Source organism: Panthera uncia (genome assembly GCF_023721935.1).
Source record: "Panthera uncia isolate 11264 chromosome C1 unlocalized genomic scaffold, Puncia_PCG_1.0 HiC_scaffold_4, whole genome shotgun sequence".
Lineage (NCBI taxonomy): Eukaryota > Metazoa > Chordata > Mammalia > Carnivora > Felidae > Panthera > Panthera uncia.
Genome location: NW_026057585.1, coordinates 90,301,857 through 90,324,490, shown reverse-complemented (window position 1 = coordinate 90,324,490; position 22,634 = coordinate 90,301,857). Strand labels below are relative to the sequence as shown.

Here is a 22,634-nt window from a genome sequence, read left to right as displayed (position 1 = left end):
TTTGCCGTGTCTTGCTTTTAGTCTAGTGCCTGGATTTCACCGAATACAGTTTATTAACTCTTCTGGGCCTTACTTATCCCAATCCAACTCACAAGCACAAGACACTGCTGTATAAACCAGATGCCAGGAGACTATTTTACACTGGGATTGGGGTGGGACTGTTCCTTGCATGGAACTGCATTGTTGGTGTCTGTTATAGTGGACATATTCTCAGTGTCAGGGGGTCCAGGGCACCGAAGTTCTCAACACAGGGTTGCTTAGGAGTAGAAATTGCAGCACAGCGAATTGTAAAATCTCGAGGGAGCTTTCATAATGCCATGGGAAACTTTGGGGGTACTACCTCTACTCTGCCCCGCCCCCACGAGAACGTACTTGTTTAGTTAACTCAGCAAACGTTGGTTGAACAAGGTGCTGGGAATCCACTGCTGACTAAAATACTGAAGGAGTTCACAGCCTGGTAAGAGATAAATACATTAGTGGGCTCAAACATTTTGGTCTAGGGATCCCTTTACACTCTTCAAAATTACCCAGAACTCCAAAGAGCTTTGTTTATGGGTCATAACTGTCCACATTTACTGTATTTGAAAGTAAAATGAAAATTAGAAACAAGAATACACAAACACACATTCCCTTAACTGTCAGAGTGATAACCTCATGTATCAGGGAGCCTCTGGAAGTCTTCACTGTACAGTTGTGAGAGAATGAGAGCGAAAAAGATAAGTCACACCCTAGTTTTGAACTCAAGAATACCTTGAAGGGGTCTCAGAGATACGCGCCCCCCCCCCCCAAACTGGGCCACACTTTGAGAATGGATAATATAAATCAAGTCCAGTTTGGTGTATTTAAAATTTTTTTTTTAACGTTTACTTATTATCAAGAGACAGAACGTGAACAGGGGAGGGGCAGAGAGAGAAGGAGACACAGAATCTGAAGCCGGTTCCAGGCTCTGAGCTGTCAGCACAGAGCCCCACGCGGGGCTTGAACCCACAAACCGCGAGATCATGACCTGAGCCGAAGTCGGACGCTTAACCGACTGAGCCCCCCAGGCGCCCCAGTTTGATCTATTTTTAATAGTGACTGGTTATAGTACTATTGAGCAGGAAGTGCCCAGCACTCCCTGAAGGGTTCAGGAAGGCCTTTTCATTCATTCAGCAAATGTTTATTGCAACTTACACTGTGTTAGATGCCTCTCCGAGGAGGTCCTACTCAGACTGGGTCATGAAGGACCAGTAGGAATGTGCCAAGAGAACACTTCAGGCTGAAGAGTAATGTATGTAAAGGTACAGGAGCACGTTATTTTTGAGACATATAAAGTTGTTTAGGATGACAGAGTATCAGGTTACAAAGTAGAACAGTGGCAGCGAGACTGCAGAGGCCGGCTTGCTGGGAATGTTCGTGTCGCTCCCTTCCGAGGCCCCTGTTCTTGAGACAATGTTAGATAAGATGATAATGATAATTCCCTCTGTGTGAGTTCCAGGAAGCTCCCCGCTTTCTGTTCACAAATTCTTCCCATGGGTACCATGAGACGGACTGTGGTCGGCCCTCTGGTGTTGTGACGCTTTTGGAGATGGTGATGACAGCCTTTATCACCGTGCAATGGGTGGCGTTTCCTGTGTGTGGGATGGGTTAGTAGGCATCAATAGAGTCTGTATTCATATTCATTGGATACTCTTGGTGAAACAGAATAAAGCCATGGTGATATTAAAAAGTCAACAGCCTCCACTCTTCCATTCTAGTCCGATTCCAATATTGAGTAGCCTGACATAGCATCTCGCTATGGAGGCATAATCGTTGTAGGCAGTATGGTACTTACAGCATCCTCGAACCTCTGAGTGTATGGGGACAAATTAGCCGGTGTCCTTTAATGTAGCCTTTACGTGAGTTGAGTCAATTTAGCAGAGTAATCACAGAGCTATTTATAGGGTTTTGTAATGCATCATGGGCCGCCTTCATATTTGTCGTGTTGTATGGACCCACATAAATTAGGTTGTTTCAAAACAAGAAAGAAATATTTTAACCTTGGTGTTGTCCTTAAAAACATGATTGGCTCTAGTGTGAAAAGAATCTCTAATTGGATTAGGCAGTACAATAGCATCTCTCTGAACTGTATCCACTCGCATCTACTGAATGTTGCCCTAAATTACATTACTAATTAGTAGTGTTCTAAAATTAAAACATGAAAGAATCACTAATTTTAGCCATTTATCTCTGTCCTAAACAAGTTATTTTATTTTTTTTAGTTACAAAAATTTTTTTTTAATGTTTATTTATTTTTGAGAGAGAGAGAGGGAGAGAGTGAGAGACAGAGGGTGAGCATGGGAGGGGCAGAGAGAGAGGGAGACACAGAATCCGAAGCAGGCTCCAGGCTCCGAGCTGTCAGCACAGAGCCCGACGCGGGGCTCGAACTCACGTGCTGTGAGATCATGACCTGAGCCGAAGTTGGGACACTTCACCAACTCAGCCACTCAGGCACCTCACAAGTTATTTTATTTTTCTAATTTTTATTTTGTTTTTATAATCCTAGGATTTTAGTGATGGAAGGATCTTCACACATCATCTTGTGTAATTATCCATTGGTACCTGCATCCCCTGCACAGCAGCTCTGTGTCTAGCTCAGTGCTTTTCAGCTGTGGTGGCACAATAGAATCACTTTGGGAACTTTGGAAAAAATACAGAGCTCTCCTAGATCAGCTATTAAAGAATTTCAGGCACTGGGGCCTGGTTATTGGTAACCTTTAACATGTCCATAGGTGATTCTGATGTGCAGCCGTAATTGCAAACCACTGATTTGGAGTCTAGATTCTAGGCTAGTGTTTCTCAAGCTTTAGAATGCAACAGAATCATTTGGGGGAGCTAAATTGGTAGATTGCCCCAGAATGTGTGACTCAGTAGGCCTGGGGTGAGGCCTGAGAATTTTCGTTGCAAATAAGTTTTTAAGTAGTCAGAGATAACACTTTTGAGAATCAGTGATCTAGACCGGTGCTTGTCCGATAGAAATAAAACAAGCCACTATGTAATTAAAAAATTTTCCATTAGCTGTGTTAAAAAAAAGTAAAAAGAAATAGGTGAAACTAATTTTAATATATATATTTAAGCCACTATTTGTTCAAATATTATAATCCATCAACGTGTAATCACTATAAATATTTTAAATGAGATATTTTATGTCTTTAAAATACTATTAAAAAATCCAGTGTCTTAACAACACATCTCAGTTTCGATTAACCACATTTCAAGTACTCAGTGGTTACACGTGGCTATTGGCTATGTTTTGTACAGCACATAAATGTAGGCAATTCCTGAGGATTGCCAACAGATAAAAATTTACAAGATCTTTGGTTTATAGTCTGTTTCCATAGAGCTAAAACAAAGTTTCCTCTCATTTACCCCAATCTGTGTCTTTGGAACTCCCATGTTTTAGTTTAGTCTTATTGTACAGACACAGCATCCCTTTCATCATGACACATAGTTGGAGGTGGCTCTCATGTCCCCTTGAGCCTTCTTTAGGCTAAACATCACTAGTTGTTTATGCTTTTCATATTATGAATGAAGTTTAAAGCCACTTCTCATCCGAACATGTCTCTCTTAAAATGTGGTAACGACAAATCATGTGTAGTACTCTGGCAGTAGTCTGACCTCAAAGAAGACTACAAAACCTGCCCCTCCACCCCACTCTGCCCTTTCTGAACATTTACTACTCTTATTGCAGCCTAGAAGGCCATTGTAGTTCTTTCGATGGCCAGAGACACAGAAACAATATTGTCTCATACTCAACTACTGAGCTCAACTACTGAACCCAGAACTCTTCCATGCTACTGAATGTAATTGCTTATTTTTGGGAACTCAAATGCAAGGCTTTCCATGTATTCTGATAGTGCAGTGGTTCTCAAGCAGAGATGGTTTCGATGCCCCCCCCCCCCCCAGGGACATTTGGCAATGTCTGGAGACAGTTCCGGTTGTCACAAGTGACAGGGAGGGAGGCGGTGGTGGTGCTACTGGGATCGAGTGGGTAGAGGCGAAGGATGCTCCTAAACACCTTACAGCATACAGGACGACCCCCCACAACACAGAAGTGTCCTAAAGTTCAGTAGTGTGGGGTGGAGAAGCCCTGCTGGAGGGTAACGGGGGAGGGTGTGGGCTCAGGAAGCAGTGGGGATCTTCTCGAGGGCCTTCGGGTTCTGGTTGCACTGTTCTTATGGCTATCGTGAGTGCCCTTGCTGGGCCCCCGAGGGTACCTATTACACTCACTATATAGCGTTTGCTCACTTTTCCCGTGTCACCAGAAAAGGAAGTGATTTGTCTACCTTGATTTTTCCTTTCGACTATTTATTTGTAGTCAATTCAAGTGAATATAGAAAAAAAATACAGAAATACGTTTAACAGGTACTGCTAATTCCACTATCTAGGGATAACCACAGCTAACATTTTGGTGCCTGGGTTTGAATCCTGGGTCTGCCATCTACTGGTTTTGTGACCATGGATAAGTTACCCTAGAGGGATAGTATCAGGGCCCGTCCCATAGAGTTGTGAAGACCAACCACATCTAATGCACGTGCTGTTTAGAACAGTCCCTGGCACATCGTAAGAGCACTTTAAAAGATGGTTTCAGGTGTTCTTTGTATACATTCGTGTGTATTTCTGTGTCTGCCTATATAGTGTGTAGATGAACTTGGTCAAGCTCATGCAGTGTGCCTAAGCCTATTTTTTTGGCATATGTGGAGAACACTTGCCCGTATTACTGAAAGTTCTTAGAAAGCCTGTTACTTTCTGTAGAATACCATGAACTTAATGTAAAATAACTAAATACATAATTTTGTGCTGAATCACACCTCTTAAACTAGATTCAAGAATAGACTGACTAGAGGTGGCAGGTAGCAATGGTTTAAAGAAGTTTGAGAAACACTTAAAATTGAAAACGTTTCATCCATTACCTTCCTTTATTTTCCTGTGTGTGAAAATATCTTAGCAACAGACACTTCAGGGTAGTGTATAGAAATGGCTGTATTCCAGTCTGTTCTAGAATCTTGCCCCAAATTGACGCATGGTTTCTTGGTTTCCAGTTTATGGAATCTGCATTCTTTACATTCTCTTCTTCCCCTTTGCAAATATGTGTGTATATATATATATATACGTGTGTATATGTGTATATGTATGTGTATATATAAATATGTGTACATATGTGTATATATGTATATATATACGTGTGTATATATATACACACATATATACACACGTATATATACGTGTGTGTATATATATACACTATACACACGTATATATATCACACACGTGTGTATATATATATACACATATATACGTGTGTATATATATACACACGTGTGTGATATATATATATACACACACATGTTGGTGTGTATACACACGTACATGTGTGTGTATATATACACACACGTATATATATGTACGTATACATATATACGTATATACATATACGTGTGTGTATATATGTATATACATATATTTGTATGTATACGTATATATGTATAAACATCCTTATACGTTTGAAGAAATTCCTGCCTTCTCTAGCTTTCCGTTGAAAATTCACTTTTCTGAATTGAAAACAAAAAACCTCTTTCTCCTACACATTTAGGTCTGAATTTCTAAAGTGATGAGTTTCTATTTTGTGATTAGACTATCCTAGATCTTCATTTGGAAGAGTAAACAGTTTGGTGCGAGACTGGGCAACAGTTTGGCTTCTGAATGGCTTATTTCCTTAGTTTTAAGGATACTAGATTGTGGTTGTCTCACTTCAGTTTCTGTGTATCTGGGCTCTGTGTTTGTGATACAGTTTGGAACTTTAGAAGCCTTTGAGGGGTTTCCAAGTAAAGATAGCTCTTAAAGTTTATTACCAGCATCTTAATTAAAAAAAAATTTTTTTTAATGTTTTTATTTATTTTTGAGACAGAGACAGAGCATGAGCAGGGGAGGGGCAGAGAGAGAGGGAGACATGGAATCGGAAGCAGGCTGCAGGCTCTGAGCTGTCAGCACAGAGCCCGACGCGGGGCTCGAACTCATGGACTGTGAGATCATGACCTGAGCTGAATTTGGGCGCTTAACCGACGGAGCCACCCAGGCGCCCCCCAGCATCTTAATTTTAGAAGCAAACAGTGTGTTTTAAAGTTTCCATTTGGCGGGAATAGCATTGTGGCTCCCTGGATGGCAGGAGAGGAGCCAGGGAGGGGAGTATCGTTGCACAGCACAGCTGTGTGTTGTCCTCATTTTCTCCACTGTGTTTGTAGCACTCAGACAGGATGTAGAGTTCAATTGCTTATACTGGGAACTTGACAGATTGCTATCTTTTGGGTACTCTTTGTTAGATGAATGATTAGTTAGCCTGGAGCTTGTTTCAGAAAAGAAGCACTAGATACAATTTCTTATTTTGGAAGGGGCTTAGGAATCCCAGTCCTTGGGTGTGGAATGGCCTGTAATGTCTGGATCCTGCCTTGAGGCGGGTAGCGTATCACCACCTCCAGGTGTTGAAGCAGCTGAGGCCCCGGGAGTCGAATGTCTCCTGAGTCAGCCAGCTGGTAAGTGGGGAATGAGGTCCGAGTTTGTTGCTTCTCAAGAAGGTAATGTGGTTGAATGCCTGCCCTAGTGCTCTCCACACAGCCTTTGGGAAGAATCCTGCACTGTCAGAGTTGAGGCTTTATCTCTGTGTGAAGGATTTCCGTGGATGGCCTGGCCATCTGAGTGTCAGATGAACTTAGTTCATTTTTAAAAGGTCTTGACCGACATTTTTGTTTTGATAGCAATTGCCTGTTCAGAGCACTTGGCGATCAATTGGAGGGACACTCCCGAAATCATCTCAGGCACCGACAAGAGACCGTGGACTACATGATAAAGCAGCGGGAAGATTTTGAACCCTTTGTAGAAGATGACATTCCTTTTGAGAAACATGGTAGGTTCACCGTGGGACACTGGATCCTCCAGGAGTAATGCTTTGGGTAGTTAAATCCATCAGCGTTCCCCGCCCTCCCAGCCAGGGGTTTGATGACATAAAATATGGCATTCATTTATGCAACAAGTATTTGTTTGTTTGCTCTGTAATAGGCAGCATGCTAGGCAGTTGGGAACTAGTAGGTTTAGGCGTATGTACCTTTAATAAAAATGATGATGTTAATTAACCTGAAAAGTTGTTTATGACTTCTTATTCATTGGGGGGTAAAAGCAGACTATAAAATATATGTAGACTGATCTTAGTTTTAAAAGGTATACACACTAGGAAACACACTAGGAAAAGTGGACAGATACTAACATTTTATGGTTGTTGATGCTTGGCTTCACTTATTTTCCACTTATTTTCCACTCACTTTCCACTCACTTTCCACTCACTTTCAACAGCTTCTATAAAGGAAAGGTAATAATAATACCTAACTTACAGGGTTTTTGTAAAGCTTAAATTAGACAATACGGTTAAAATAAGTTCTTAATAAATGTCAGCCATCTGGGGATGGTGGGACTAGGACTATTTTAAATGATCTTCTGCATGTTTTTCTGATTTTTTAAAAATGACCGTGTATTAATTTCTCATCAAAAACCCAGACACAACCACTCTTCTTTGAGGCAAGTGAGTTAGTGATTTAAATCAGTTTCTTAATATGCTCAAATCTAGTAGGAAAGTACATATGAGCTTTTAAACTGTAAGGATCTACTAAACTAGATGTTGATATATTTAGTGTTTTACAGCTAACATTTTCGTCACACGGTCAGAGTCTTATCTGTCCCGTATGAGGAGACAGAATCGTTCTGTGTTTTAGGGAGCTAAGTCTGGAAACCATGACAAGAATGGATGATGGAGAGAGACTGAGGAGGAGGAGGAGTTGGAAGGCTCTCCGCATGGGCCCAATGAAAGCAGAAGAGGGTCTCCACCAAGGCAGCTACTGGGGATAATGGGTAGGGTCCAGACCGAGACCCGGTTTGGCAGTGTGGCTGACAGGTCTCATCGGAGGTGGGGAGGAGGGGAGAAGGAGGAGACCAAGGTGATTCTGAAGTTTCTGCTTGGGGAATGGCTAAGTAGCTGGAGGCTTAGCCAGATAGAAGACAGCAGGAGGAAGACCTTTGGGAGGGAAACTATCCATGACCCCAAAGCCTTTCTCATTCCTCACTAGCGAAGGGCTCATTCACTAGGTACCAGCAACAAAAGAGACACAGCAGCAGACTCCCCCTCCCCTCCTGCCCCCGCCCTTACCCCCATGAGTAGTTCGTACTCATGAGTAGTTTGACCGAGTTCTGACAGTTCCTCTCCCTGGCTCACCTTTGGGCCTAGCAGGTACCAGTTTACCAGACGGTCACCTGTTTGCAAGTGTGGGTTTGTGGGGCAAGGTTTGTAGTTGAGCGTTACAGAAAATGACTTGTGTCATTAGTCTGATTAAAATAATCATTTTGGACGAAGAGAGTTTTTGGTTGGTGACTCAAAATTCCACTCTGAATACCTTCAGCAAAGGTCACGTGGTAGTTTGGGGGGTGTGGCAGGACAAGGAACTCAAACCCATCAGTTGCCAGCGTGACAGTGACTACAGATGTCCAACGGGAAGGTGTGTTTTTGAAATGCCACTGTGTTTGCCTGTTGGTTGGTCGGTGCTCTGGAAGGATCTGACATCACAGGAGTTGAGAGGTGGCTCTGATTGCCACAGCAGAGAATGGAAACGGAGAAGTCTGCACTTGGCATTTACATGTCGGTTGGAGACTATACTTACTGTTACGTGTTTTTAATGCCTGTCTACCTTTTTATACTGTGAGATTCTTGAGGGACAGGGACTGTGTCTGTCCCCCGCTTGGTAGGCACTCAGAAGATCTTTGTTAAGTGAATAAGTGAATGGTTCACATAACTCTTCAGGGCTTGGTTACCCTTGCCTGTGGCTGTATTTTTTAGGACTGTTCCTTTCCTTCAGACTCTGGCTTCTCCAACTGTACAGAGGCCTCCTCTCCCTCTCTCTTCATACCCCGTCATCCATTACTACCTCAGTGTTTTTCCTTTCACTACTTCAACCTCGTAAAATCAAGCCTCTGTGGCCATTTGCCTAGATTTCTTCAATACTTTTTGGACTGGTTTCATTGCCTCTTGACCCTTTGAGTTTGTTTTCCACATTGCACCCAGAGTGGTGACCTGAATTTATTTATTTATTTATTTATTTATTTATTTATATGAAATTTATTGTCAAATTAGTTTCCATACAACACCCAGTGCTCCTCCCAGCAGGTGCCCTCCTCAGTACCCATCACCCACCCTCCCCTCCCTCCCACTCCCCATCAACCCTCAGTTTGTTCTCAGTTTTTAAGAGTCTCTTATGGTTTGCCTCCCTCCCTCTCTAACTTTTTTTTTTCCCCTTCCCCTTCCCCATGATCTTCTGTCAAGTTTCTCAGGATCCACATAAGAATGAAAACATACGGTATCTGCCTTTCTCTGCATGACTTATTTCACTTAGCATAACACTCTCCAGTTCCATCCACGTTGCGACAAATGGCCAGATTTCATTCTTTCTCATTGCCAAGTAGTATTCCATTGTGTATATAAACCGCAATTTCTTTATCCATTCGTCAGTTGATGGACATTTAGGCTCTTTCCAGAATTTGGCTGTTGTTGAAAGTGCTGCTATAAACACTGGGGTCCAAGTGCCCCTATGCATCAGCACTCCCGTATCCCTGGGGTAAATTCCCAGCAGTGCTATTGCTGGGTCATAGGGTAGATCTGTTTACATCTTTCCCCTAGCTTAAACCTGGGGGCAGCTCCCCACTGACCGAAGGATGAAGTCCAGACTCTTCAGCTCTTCTTGTTTCTCTACCCTCGTCTCTTGCTGTTGCCACTGTGTCTTCTGCTTCCCCCACCCCTCTGTCCCCCCGCCGCTCAGCAGTGTGAGTTCCTGCCATACCGTACAGCATGCAAGCTCATTCTCTGTCTCTGTCTCCGTCTCCGTCTCCGTCTCTCTCGGCTCTGCTTGGAACATGATCCCTTCCTCTTCTGTCTCCTGCTTGCCGTTTGGAAATCAGTGCGGTCGTGTCAGCTGAGAAGCTTATCTGATACCCTTACCTCCCCCTCCCACTACCAGACGGGCTTGAGGTCCCCATCTGGAGTTAGCTAAGCGGCAGGGTTTGAGGGCACGGTCTTCCACAAGATACCAGCTGAAAATCTGGGGTTTCCAAAAACCACCCTGAGGTTCGATGGTTTGTTGGAAAGACTCAGAGAACTCAGTGAAGGTGATTGTACTCACAGTTATAGTTTATTACAGGGAAAGGATACAGATCAAAATTAGCCAAGGGGTAGAGTCTGGGAAGGTTAGACAGTCACAGAATATTTATTGTCAACCAGGGAACTCACACAAATTTCCGTGGTTGGATTATTGGGGCTTCATTATGTAGATATTATTGATTGATTGCCCGAGAATCCAGCTTCCAGTCCCTCCGGTCTTCCTAATACCACACGGCCAGAGAGGCCCACCATGTGTCACCTCATGAGCGCAAACTGTCAAGTGTGGCTAAGGGACCCATCCTTCTTGCACTTGGGACATTTCAAGGGTTTAGAGGTTTATTACCCAGTTGCCAGGGACAAAGGCCAGATCTCTCTGGTAAGGCCAAATTCTTTACCACACATCCCTTTCCTGTGGCACTTACGCAGTAGTGCCTGTCTTCTTATTTGACTCCCCGCTGGCTGTAGACTCCTTGAGCTCAGACCGTGACAGGCTGCGTCATGGAGTGGCCAAGAGCCAGGTCTTGGATCAGACCGCCTGGGATGAAATAGCTCTGCCGTGTCCTGGCTCTGTGACCTTGCGCACAGTTACAAACTTCTCTGAGCCTTGGTTTCCTTATCTGTAAGATGATGGATAATCTCTTTCAGAGAGTTTTGAGTAATAAACCAGAGGCGAGTGGAGGAGACGTGCTTACTACGTAATAAGCACTCATCAACGCAGATTTAAGATTACTCTGGTTCTCGTTGCATTTCCGGTGTCTTTCAGAGCTAGGGATGTAGGAGGCATTCCATAAGTATTTAATGGAGGAAGAAAGGAATCCATTCTTTATGAATGACTGGTTCTCTCCCGAGTAGCACTCGATGTGCTCCTGTCCGACCGGCTGAGGTCCTAGATTCTGACAAAGCTGATGGACTTCTCAAATGTATACTTTGTCTTTTACCATTTGGAACTGAATAAATAGCGAAGCAGGTTTGCATTTGAATCTTTCCGTTATAAAGGCTTCATTTTTCTTTCTTCTGTTTCTTTGCAGTGGCCAGTTTGGCAAAGCCTGGCACATTTGCTGGCAATGACGCGATTGTGGCCTTTGCAAGAAATCATCAGTTGAATGTGGTGATTCATCAGCTTAATGCCCCTTTGTGGCAGGTGGGTCGCCTATTGAGGGATTTATCTTAAGCTCTTATTTATAAATTCGCTTTGGGGGTGTCCTGCGATGGTGCAGCAGGGTCACTTGGACCGCAGGCTTAACCAAGATGGGAAGCTCCCGGTGGCTTGGACTTAAACCCCGGGCCATGTACAAATGGAGTCCGAAGTATAATTCAGGGACCTTTAAAATATCATTCAGCAAAGGTGATGGGGATGATGCACATGTTGTGATGAGCACCAGCTCATCAAGTGTCGGATCGCTAAGTTGTAGGCGTGAAACTAATATCACGCTGTATGTTAACCAACTGGAATTTGAATTAAAACTAAAAGAAATAACCATACATGTGTATGTGAGAGAGAGAGAGAGAGAGAGAGAGGGAGATACATATGTATAATTCAGCAGTCAGTTAACTGGATAGTTTGAGGGTAGAGAGCCTAATGTGGAAATACTTTAGATGACTTTGTTAAAAATATTAAAGGGGAGGTCGAGAGGATTAGTGCAGACACGTTCTGGTTTGGAGTATGCCTATTCCACGTGTATGTTTTGTTTTTTGGGTGGAGGGAAACACAAACCAGATGTACTCAATAAGCTTGCTAACAGGGTTCTGAACAACAGAATTTATTTCATGGCTTAGGGCGTCAACCTCTGTTTCTGTGCTCTGCTCAGGCATGCGTAACGGTTTTAATAGTTTTTCGACGGCAGATAAGATTTTATGGCAAATGTTCAAGATGGCCTCCCCACCCCTGTTGTGAAGTACCTGTCCATTCAACTGTTTTCACTTTTCTTTACCTTTGGTATCCTAAATTAACCTCACCTCCCCCAAACTGTCCATCGGACCACACATTCAAGTATGGAAGGTCACAGGTCGGGGGGAAAGGGTCTCCAGGCTACCACCCTCTTGTGCTTGCCCCTCGCACTCAGGCTGCTTCTTTCACTTTGCGGCTCAGCTCCTAAAGACGGTGCCTAGGACTTCTGTCAGTCCTCCTTCCCGCCACTCCCCCATTTCTAACCGTTCCTTTTTTAATTAGCTGAAACATGTTAATCATAGAGAACGGTGACATTTCAGAAAAGCCCGTCAGGCAAAAATCACCCAGAGTCACATTATCCAGAGATCCATCGTGATGACTGTTAATATGTTAGGCGTTCACATAAACTCTGAAAAAAAGCTGAAAACATTCATACTTAACCGACAAGAGACGTGTCACCATGGTTTTAAACATATTTTAAGCACCTCTGTTAAAAAAAAAATTACAAAAAGAAAGCACCTCTGCACATGGAGTCATGTCCATATGCACATTTACACAGTCACGTATCGCTGTATGTTATTCGTCTCATAAAGGCAATGGTGACTTTTTTTCTCATTTGTTTCCATAGACCACCTGCACGCATATATTCCTCTGAAAGTGCTTATTTCTAGCCTCTGCTCGTTAAAAATACAGTTTATAGAGATACAATATATGGGTAGCAGAATTCACCCTTCTCTAGTGTGTACTTCAGGTGTTTTGACAGACACAGGTCCCACTGTCAACGTATGGTGGGACATTTCCGCCAGCCTAAAAAGTCTCCTTATGCCCCTTTGCGGTCACCCGTTCCCTCTCCCCATTCCTAATGCCACTAATCTACGTCTTGTCGCTTTGCCTTTCCAGAATGTCGTACAAATGGAAGCAGATAGTCTTTTGTGTCTGTCGTGATATTCTTTAATGAAATTATGTTACAACAAAGTACATTAGACACTCCGTGGATTGGTGCAGGATGCAGTGAGCAGGAGGGAGCCCGTGACTGTAGGTGTCGTTTTTGGGGGGCGGTGTTGTAAGATGTACCGACCCCAGGGAACGCTCTCATATTTTGTGAGCCTCTCTCTTTCTAGGCAGGGTCTTTGAGCCAAGAATACTGGTTATGGCCTCTGTTGTCCCAAGTTTTGGTCATGAAAGTTTTACTGTTCAGCAGAAGTCACTGAAATCATTTGAATATTTGAAACATTTGAATAATGACCCTATTCTTGGAGAAAAATATTCTGTGCCAACTTGGGAACCACACAGCCTGCCTTTCTCCATTGATAACTATTTTTTAAAGTTTTTAAATTACGTAGGTGGTTGTAGAAGCTAATTCTGCATAGTTAAAATTGTATTTCCAAATACATTTCTGTAGTGTTCTTTCTCATGGATTGTTAAACATTGAAAGTATATATTTTTTGGGGTAGGGGGGAGAGTGTGTGTGTGTGTGAGCAGGGGAGGGCCAGAGGGGAGGGAAAGAGAATCTTAGGCAGGCTGCAGGTTCCACGCTCAGCATGGAGCCCGATGTGGGGCTCGAACTCATGAACCATGAGGTCACGACCTGAGCTGAAATCAGGAGTCGGATGCTTGGGGCACCTGGATGGCTCAGCGGGTTGAGTGTCCGACTCCCTGATTTCAGCTGAGGTCGTGACCTCATAGTTCGTGAGTTCGAGCCCCACATGCTACTGGTGTCAGCTGTCAGCCCAGAGCCCACTTCGTATCTGTCCCCCTCACCCTCTGCCCCTTCCCCACTTGTGCTATCTCAAAAAATAAAACATCGAAAAAAAAAAAAAGTCAGACGCTTAACCAACTGAGCCACCCAGGCGCCCCAAAATATATTTTTAAAATAAGTATATTTGCTGTATGGTGGAGCTCTGTGCTGGATCTCCCCCATCTTCCGCCTCCCCAGTGAGGCATCTTCTACCATTTAAGAATTGAAACTGCGTTGGTTGCTACTGTCTTGGGTAGGAGCTCTCGCGTCAATAACGAGTGGGCTCGCACTCACGCCATGGAGGTGCTGAAGCCTGCGTGTTCTCCTGGTGTCCAAAGGCTTCTGTGAACCATAGAGGGTGTGTAGCATAGAAAGTGATACATAAATGTAACGTAGTATCTTACTACCTGTGACTTCCAGTAAAAACAAGAAGGAGGTGCTGATGTTTTGGAGTTTTAACAAAGAAACAGTTACTGGGCTCTTTAGGGGCCGGATTCCGAAAAACTTGAGAGTTTCGGTGGAGGTGGTGGTTTTCTGGGGGGCATACCCGGGCTGGACCATCACTCCATTCTTGTCCGGCTGTGCTCCATGGGAACATTCACAAAAGACTGCCTTGGGAGTAATGCCTTCAGGGTTGGGCGCGGTGGTAGTACAGCTGGACTACATACAATTTTGTTTCGAAATTGATTTCAGCGGGAGATTTGGGGGTTTGTTCTTGTTAATGTTTCTTAGTATGTGGTTGATGGAAGATGCTATTTTTGTTTGAATGATGGGTAGATGTACTGTGAAGCCAATAAAACCTAAATGTCTGGTCCCTCATTTTTATGGTCCCCTTTCAAGGTCTTGGGAGGAGTGCTAGCAATTTAATATTTGTAATTTTGTATTCTTTTTCTCAGAGCCCCAAGTTGTTTGAGCTTCAAGCTCAACAAATCTGCATCCTGGAACAACCCTGCCATCCTGGAAGGGGCCTGTGCATTTGAGGGGCTGATGGGTGCCCACCCCCACCCCCCAAACTTGACCTTATTTAACTTCATTGTAAATTTGCCCGACTTTTGATTATGTGTTTTCCTATGGATGTATTTCTGTATAGTTACCTATTAAGCACATGGAAGCATACTTACACGGCCACATGGGTAGGAGAAAAGAGAATTCAGAAATTGCCTAAGCATTTTTTTTTTTTTTTTTAGAGAAGGTCTTTCCTTTATTTTTTCCCCACACGTTAAATCAGAGGCTAAAAACACAAGGCCCACAGTCCAGGTGTGTAGCACTAAATCTCTTGTTGCAGTCACATACCTGTTCTTCCGGTCCAGCCCTCTGGCACATCCCGGGCATACCCTGAATTCGTGTCTGCATAGAGCCTGTTGGCTAGCCTTCCTAGACAATCCAGGTGGCGTTTCTCTCCCCCAGTAGACACCTTCCCCATCCTCGCTGGCATCCCTGTCCCCTTTCTTTTGCCTGCAGATTCGTGGCACCGAGAAGAGCAGCGTGCGGGAGTTACACATCGCGTATCGGTGCGGAGAGCACTATGACAGCGTTCGGAGGCTCAATGACAACTCGGAAGCACCTGCCCATCTCCAGACTGATGTGAGTGAGGCCTCCATGTTCTTTTGTATTCTCAGCCCTGGTGAACTGGGGCAGGAGCTGCGTATCCTGCGGCTAAAACCAGGGATGTTTTGTGGCAAGTTGTCTTTAAGAATCTGTGGGCTCGATTAAAAAAAATTCTTTCTTCAGCTCCAGTGAGATTGATAGATAAAATTATTGGTCATTCTTCTGCTTTCCCTAATAGTCTTTGGTGGCTAGGATTGCATAAAATAGAATTTATATACAATTCTGAAATTACTTTTGTGACTTAAAATTAATCCATGCAGGGGCGCCTGGGTGGCTCAGTTGGTTAAGTGTCCAACTTTGGCTCAGGTCATGGTCTCATGGTTTGTAGATTTTAAAGCCCACACATCAGGCTCTCTGCTCTCAGTGCAGAGCCTGCTTTGGAACCTCTGTCCCCTCTGTTTCTGCCCTCCCCCTGCTTGTTTTCTCTCTCTCTCTCTCTCTCTCTCTCTCTGTCAAAAATAAAAATAAAACTTAAAAAAAAATTAATCTATGCTTCGTATCTGAAGTTTGGAAAGTATAGAAAAAGTGAAGAAAATAAAAAGTGCACAGGGTCAACCACACTGGCACAATTTTTGTTACTGTTCTGGTGTTTTAGATATAGCTGTGTTTCCTTTCCCACTCTGTTCAATTAACATGATTCCATGAGGCTCTTCTCACATTATTACATGCTTTCTTTGTAATTTTAAAACATAAAGTGAAATCGCTCTTGCAGCGTTGTTCCCCTGCCCGAACGCAACCCGTATTATCTGTAGGTCATAAAATCTCCTGGAGATATTTTCTCCATGAAGCAAACGTGTGCGTGCACGTACACATATTTGGCTTTTGCTGTCTTTCCACGCACTCTGCCCCCGATTGTAAGCATCCTACACGTACTGTTGTGCGCGGTGCTTTTCAAACGGAAGGTATCTTGGAGTCTCACTCAACAGCAGTGCATAAGGAGCTTGCTAAACCGTGTTCAGTGGCCACATGGCATTCTGCTGCGTGGATGCACTGTCACGTGTTTGACCAGTCCCTTTGGCGGACTTTTAGACGGTTTTCACACTTGCACTTTTAGAAGGAACATGTGGTGCCTTATATATACGTCTTTTCATGCTTGTGCGAGTCCATGTGTGGGATAAATTCCTAGAAGGTCCTCACTGCATCAGAGGACGTGTGTATTTATAATCGTGACAGGTATTGTGCAGGCTTTACCAGTTTGCACTCCCACTCTCCGCCTCTCCCTGCGTCTTCGCCAGCACAGCGTATCACATCTGCGAACCTCTGTCAGTTCCATGGAAAGGATTGTTTTCCTAACAGTTTTAACTTGTGCTTCTCTTATTAGTGAGTTTATGCATCTTTCCCTGGGTTTGCAACCTATTTGTATTTCCTTTTTTTCGTGAACTGTATTCATTTTCTTTGCCCACTTTTTTCCCTATTCAGGTTTGTTTTTTTTGTTTTTTTTTTAGTGATTTTTAGGAGCCTTTATAAATTAGGGAAATTAGCCCCTGTCTGTGGCATGAGCTGCCAGTATTTTTTCACAGTCTGTCATTTGTCTTTTTATTCTTTCCCCACTGGTCTTTGCAGTGATGAAGTTTTAGATTTTTATGAGGTTAAATTAATCAAGGTTTTTGCTTCTGTTTTTTTTTTTGTTTTTTTTTTTTTTACATGTCTTCTGGGTTTAGGGGTCATGATTAGGAATGTCTTTCCTACTCCGAGGTTAAAGAGAATTTTCCCATAGTTTATTTTAGTACTTTTGTGGTTTAATTTTTTCAAAAAAAAATTACACCTTGTCTCTCTTTGGAATTTATATTCATATAAATGTGTGAAGGTAGGGATCCAACTTTATGTTTTCCCTTGTGGTTACCTAATTGTACTCCAACCATTTATTTATTATATATCTTTTCCCCATTGACTTAAAGCGCCCCTTTTCTCATCTATAAAATTCTCTGTTTCTGGATGTAGATTCTGTTCCATTGGTTTCTTTGTTCATGTGTGTGTTGTTTTGATTAAGAGTATATTTTAAAATCTGGTGGAATTTTTCACTTACTTTCTTTCTTTATAATTTCTGCATATTCTTGTTTTTTTGTTTTATATATGAATATTAGAATAAGGTTGTCATGTTAAAAAGAAGTCCTGTTGCCTTTATTTTTATTGGGCTCTCATTAACAGATTAACTTCAGGAAAAATTGACATCTTTGTGGTGTTGAGTCATTCTGGCCAAGAACCTAACAAGGTATTTTTTTTGTTTTTTGTTTTTTGTTTTTTTTTTTTTAATGTTTATTTATTTTTGAGAGACAGAATGCGAGTGGGTTGGGGCAGAGAGAGAGGGAGGCACAGAATCTGAAGCAGGCTCCAGGCTCTGAGCTGTCAGCACAGAGCCGGACACAGTACTCAAACCCAGATGAGCCTCAAATTCATGACCTAAGCCAAAGTTGGATGCCAAACTGACTAAACCACCCAAGCGCCCCTCTCTGATTCTTTCTTTTTTAAATGATGGCCATCCTACCAGGTGTGCAGTGCTATCTCATGGTTTTGATTTGCATTTCTCTAATGACTAATGATGTTGAATATCTTTTCATGTGTTTGTTGACCATCCATATATCTTTGGAGAAATGTCTGTTCAGGTCCTTTGCCCATGCTTTAATTGTGATGTTTGTGTTTTTGTTGTTGATTATAGGAGTTCTTTATATATTCTGGATACTAGATTCTTATAAATCTATGATTTGCCAAAATTCTTTCTGTCTGTGGTAGTTTTTGGTCGATTTTTTTCTTTTATATATATATTTTAGGTATAGAATTATATTATCTGCAAATAGGGATAATCTTTCTTATTTCTTTTCGGTTTTATACTTCTATTTTTGGGGGGGGGGGGGGGACTAATTGCATCTGCTCTTATTTCCAAAATATTGTTAAATAATAGTGGTAGTGAAATCTTTGTGTTCTTTACTTTCATGGAAATTAAGCATCATTGTATGGATTTACCATGGTTATTTAATGATACCTACACCGTGAAGCCCTCGGGTTGTTTCTGGTTATTCGCTGTTCGCGGCACTGTGGTGAGCACTCTTACATAAATCCTTAAATCCTTACTACAGTTGACATTATTTGACATTACTTCCTTTGGATAAATTTCAAAGACGATACACATCGCCAAGTTGTTTGGGTATAATTTTATAATTTTATAGTAGATCACTTTTTATTGTGAGGAATGTACTGCACACTGCGAGATTCTCCTACTTTTCCATGCAAACAAGTAGAAATTTGTCCTTCCCTATTTCCCATCTCTCTGTGTTGATAGGAAGCAAAGGAAGAAGGTGATCGGGCAGCCACGGAGGAATGATTTTAGCTTTTCTGAAATAAGCTTAGGTCATAAAAGCCTCGTGGATACCAAGTGAACTGCTCTCTGTGTCTTTAGAAGTTGGATCGGCAGGTTCCCTGGAGTGGGCTGGTGTGCACGTGGTGTAGGTGAGGCTGGATGAGTTGTGCTCACCTGTGACTGCGGCTGGGACAGGAACTTCACACCAGCGCTTGCTGGTGATCAGATGGGGCCTAGGGACACAGATGAGAGATGCATGTCTGTTTCTTCCAGACAACTTGTCCTGCTGCAAAGGCTCATCGGGTGAACTTCTGTCACTAGGCTCCCGGCTCTGGAAGTGGACAGACACAAATGTGTGCTGTTCGAGCCGGCAGTCCTTACCAGAATGTTGGTATCCAGAAACTACGTAGGAGCTCTAATGCCATTCGTACTGAACCCCTAATCTTGGGCCTTTCTTTTTCATACTTCTCTTGTGGTCTGGAATCTCAGTGTCTGGCTGAAATTGAGCCTCGTCACTGCTATTCCCCTAAGATTGTTCCTGGGATCTTTTCCTCATAAATATTTACTAGGATGATTTTGAGATTAGAGTGTCTTCCTGTGTTGAAGATTCTGAATGTAATTTGCTGGTGTTCCATGACCGTTACTCTTTGCATTTCCTTTAGTTTCAGATGCTCCATCAAGATGAATCAGATAAAAGGGAAAAGGTGAAGACGAAGGGAGGTGACCTCGACGATGACCTGAGAGATGAAGTAGAAGATGCCGTCCAGAAAGTCTGCACCGCGACTGGGTGTTCAGTCAGTGTCTTTGTCCTGCAGTAATGGCGGCTAAACACGCACTGCCGGGCCTGGTTCACCTGCCAGTCTCGTAGAGCTGGCCTAGCGTGCCGACACCTGAGGGGCCAAAATAGGTTCATGACCTGTAGGTTCATGGCCTGATTAGGTTCAGTGCCAAGAGCTGTTTATTCATTTTTCTCTTGTTTGCTACACTTTACCCAGTAATACTGCTCAGAATCCTAAGAAGTATGTGGATTTTTTTTTTTCTCTGACCAGCGTTTATGCTAGTAAAAGTGCAGTTTTATAAAGGAATTCATTTATATTGAAGGGTTATTTCTGGTGGCCAGCTTTATTGAAAATTAAGACCTTTTTTAAATGGAAAAGGTCTTCAGACCATGCCTCAGGTCTCACCATTACGTCATTTTGTGTATGCGGTCGGTGGAAGGACGTGCCCAGTCCTAAGTGTTCCTTTGTTTCTTGGATAGGATTTTAACCTGATAGTCCAGAACCTGGAAGCTGAAAATTATAATATTGAATCTGCAATAATTGCCATGCTTCAGATGAACCAGGGGAAAAGAAATAGTAAGTCCATGATTGATATTTATAAGCTTTCAAGCTCATTACGTTGGTGATTTTCCAAACACTTAATTTTAATCAAGTCACAGGTGGTAATTATACTGTCATCTGTTCATTCACCAGCAGTTGTTTATTGAGCACTTTCTACACGTGGGCACGATTTACTAGGTCCTAGCCCTGCATCAGGGAGAAGGTAATCTGGGGTCGAGGCGGGGATGGGGGTGAGAAGTAAATAAACTGGTATAATAAACAGATCGGAGTGGTGTGGGTGCAGGGTCCCAGGGGAATGCGTGAAAAGGCCACTTAACCCCGTCGTGGCGGGATGCACAGTGTCAGGAAGACTTTGTTCTTTTCGAAAGAAGAATATCCCTTATGAAACCAAAATGATAACTGAAATAGAATGGAAAGAAAAATTAGTTACTTTTCTGATGGAAATATTTAGATTACTACCATCTATCAACTGGTGATAAATCAGAATTTTTTTTTTTTACTTGAACTGGGTTTAATTCTGTGACTCAGAAGAAGGAAGAAAGGATGTGGAGTCTCACTGTTTCTTCACGTTAATTGCTTAAAATGATTTCAATGCATATTGCCAGATACGTGCCAGATACTGTTCCTAGCAGTACAGCCGTCTGTGTGATTGGGTATTTTATCATCCTCTTTGTATATTTGCTGTGCTTTCTTAGAAAGCCGTAAGTAACTTGGTCTTTGCGACGTTACGACAGTCGTGTGTGGTGCCTGTGCGTGTAGTGTGGTGTGTGCTTGACGTGTGGCTGAGACCAAGGAATTAAAGTTTGAACTTTATATAACTTTAATTAATTGTAATTGAATTTTATTTTTTTAAGTGTTTTAAAATTTTTATTTTATTTATTTTGATACAGAGAGAGTGACAGAGAGAGTGAGCAGGGGAGGGGCAGGGGTGGAGAGAGAGAATCCCAAGCAGGCTCCATGCACTAGCACGGAGTCCTTACGTGGGGCTCGAACCCACAAACTGTGAGATCATGACCTGACCAGAAACCAAGAGTCCGATGCTTAACCAACTGAGGCACCCAGGCACCCCTAATTAATTTTAATTTAAATGGCTACAAGTGGCTGGTGGCCGCTGTATGGGACAGCACAGGTTTAGAGCCTGTTTCCTTTCTGGTTTTTGGGTGCGAATGAAAGCTTTCCCCCTAAAAACACATGTTAAAAAGTGGCTTAATCTAGTAAAACACTGTGCAGGTGGGAAGCCAATGATAAGGCTGGCTAGCAGGTTATTTTTAAATTTATCTTCCACATATTACCAATTATTTCCCCCCTGTATTCCCCATTGTATTGATATTAGAATTTTGCTTCAAGGAAACTTGCTCTCCACATGCAGGTAATTTTGGAGTCATTTAACAGTGTACGTTGTTACGCGTTGTGTAACGATCTCAGGTTCGTGATTTTAATAAAAGGTCTTTCTTTGGAAGATGCAGAGGAGAACCTAGAGTCCGGCGGCTGCGTGCCCAAGCCATGCGACCCTTTATGGGAGGAGGGTGGCAGTGGCACGAGAATCTTTGGAAATCAGGGCTTGACTGAAGGCAGGACTGAAAACAGTAAGGAGCGGGCCAGCCCGAGTGAAGACAACAAAGCAAATAAAAACCAACTCCCTAAGGTATGAAAGACGGGGCTGCATGGGCAGAGGGTGGGCTGCTGTCGTGCAGGGGCAGGGGCAGGAGCCCAGAGCTCATTTTAGTGTTTTCTTTTGATTTTTAAAAAGTAGTCATTGTAGAAAACAGGGGTGGGAGCATAAGGGTATATCAAGACGCAGAACGAGGACCTTGCTTGTCCGGTTTGGTATGTGTGGGCATTAGAGGTATACCCTGAAATCCTACTCTGTGTGTGCACCTACAGCCTGTCTTCCCTGCACGGTGTCACTGTGTGCCTGCGTGCTTCCGTGGTAACCCACGTTGTAAGATTCCCTTAAATGCTGTCATGTTTAGTGGAAAACTCTGTGTATAAATCTTTGTATTTTGCATTACTATTTGTGTGTGTGTGTGTGTGTGTGTGTGTGTGTGTGTGTGTGTGTGTAGAGTGCCAGAAGAGGAATGGACAGGTTAAAGGGTATGGATATTTGAATCTTTTTAAGGCTTTTTGATGAATTGTCAAATGCTTCCCAAAAGGGTGGTACATCCCTCTCCTGCAAGTAGTATATGGCACCATTCTTTTTACTGAATTTGGAATTTATTTTAAAGACTCCCACCAAGCAGTTCCGAGCTCAAAACGCAACATAATGTAAAAAGCCACAGGCAGAGGTAAAGATGCACTAAGCTTCTGAGGATTCTGTGAGGATTCCCTGGGGCGTTAAATTATGTAGAGAAAGGTGTCCGATGGCATGTCTGAGCGTCAGCTCGTGCAGGGACCAGGGTTACTCTTTCTTAGGTCACTGTGAATTGGATGAGGAGGAGAATGGAATTGATTTCATTTGCCAGCTCAGCGAGGGGACAGAAACTTCAATGGAAATTTGAGCAGTGATGGGAAATACGTCAGTTCTGGTCTGATCGGTGGGTTTTCTGTGTTCTTGCTGA

The 22,634-nt window shown here is 43.0% G+C and overlaps 1 protein-coding gene across 2 annotated transcripts in view; it reads left to right on the top strand.

The window, feature by feature from the left end:
* OTUD3 (OTU deubiquitinase 3) overlaps nt 1-22,634 on the top strand; it is a 29,639-nt gene that overhangs the window by 1,854 nt on the left and 5,151 nt on the right. Inside the window, exons 2-8 of one of the 2 annotated variants that reach the window (XM_049617933.1) lie at nt 6,771-6,919; nt 11,236-11,348; nt 15,295-15,417; nt 19,399-19,530; nt 19,995-20,091; nt 21,537-21,721; nt 22,489-22,610. In XM_049617933.1, the coding sequence (XP_049473890.1) occupies nt 6,771-6,919; nt 11,236-11,348; nt 15,295-15,417; nt 19,399-19,530; nt 19,995-20,091; nt 21,537-21,721; nt 22,489-22,581 (892 nt within the window). In that variant the 3' untranslated portion in view covers nt 22,582-22,610. The remainder of the gene's footprint in view (nt 1-6,770; nt 6,920-11,235; nt 11,349-15,294; nt 15,418-19,398; nt 19,531-19,994; nt 20,092-21,536; nt 21,722-22,488; nt 22,611-22,634) is intronic. The other variant, XM_049617932.1, reaches the window with a different exon arrangement.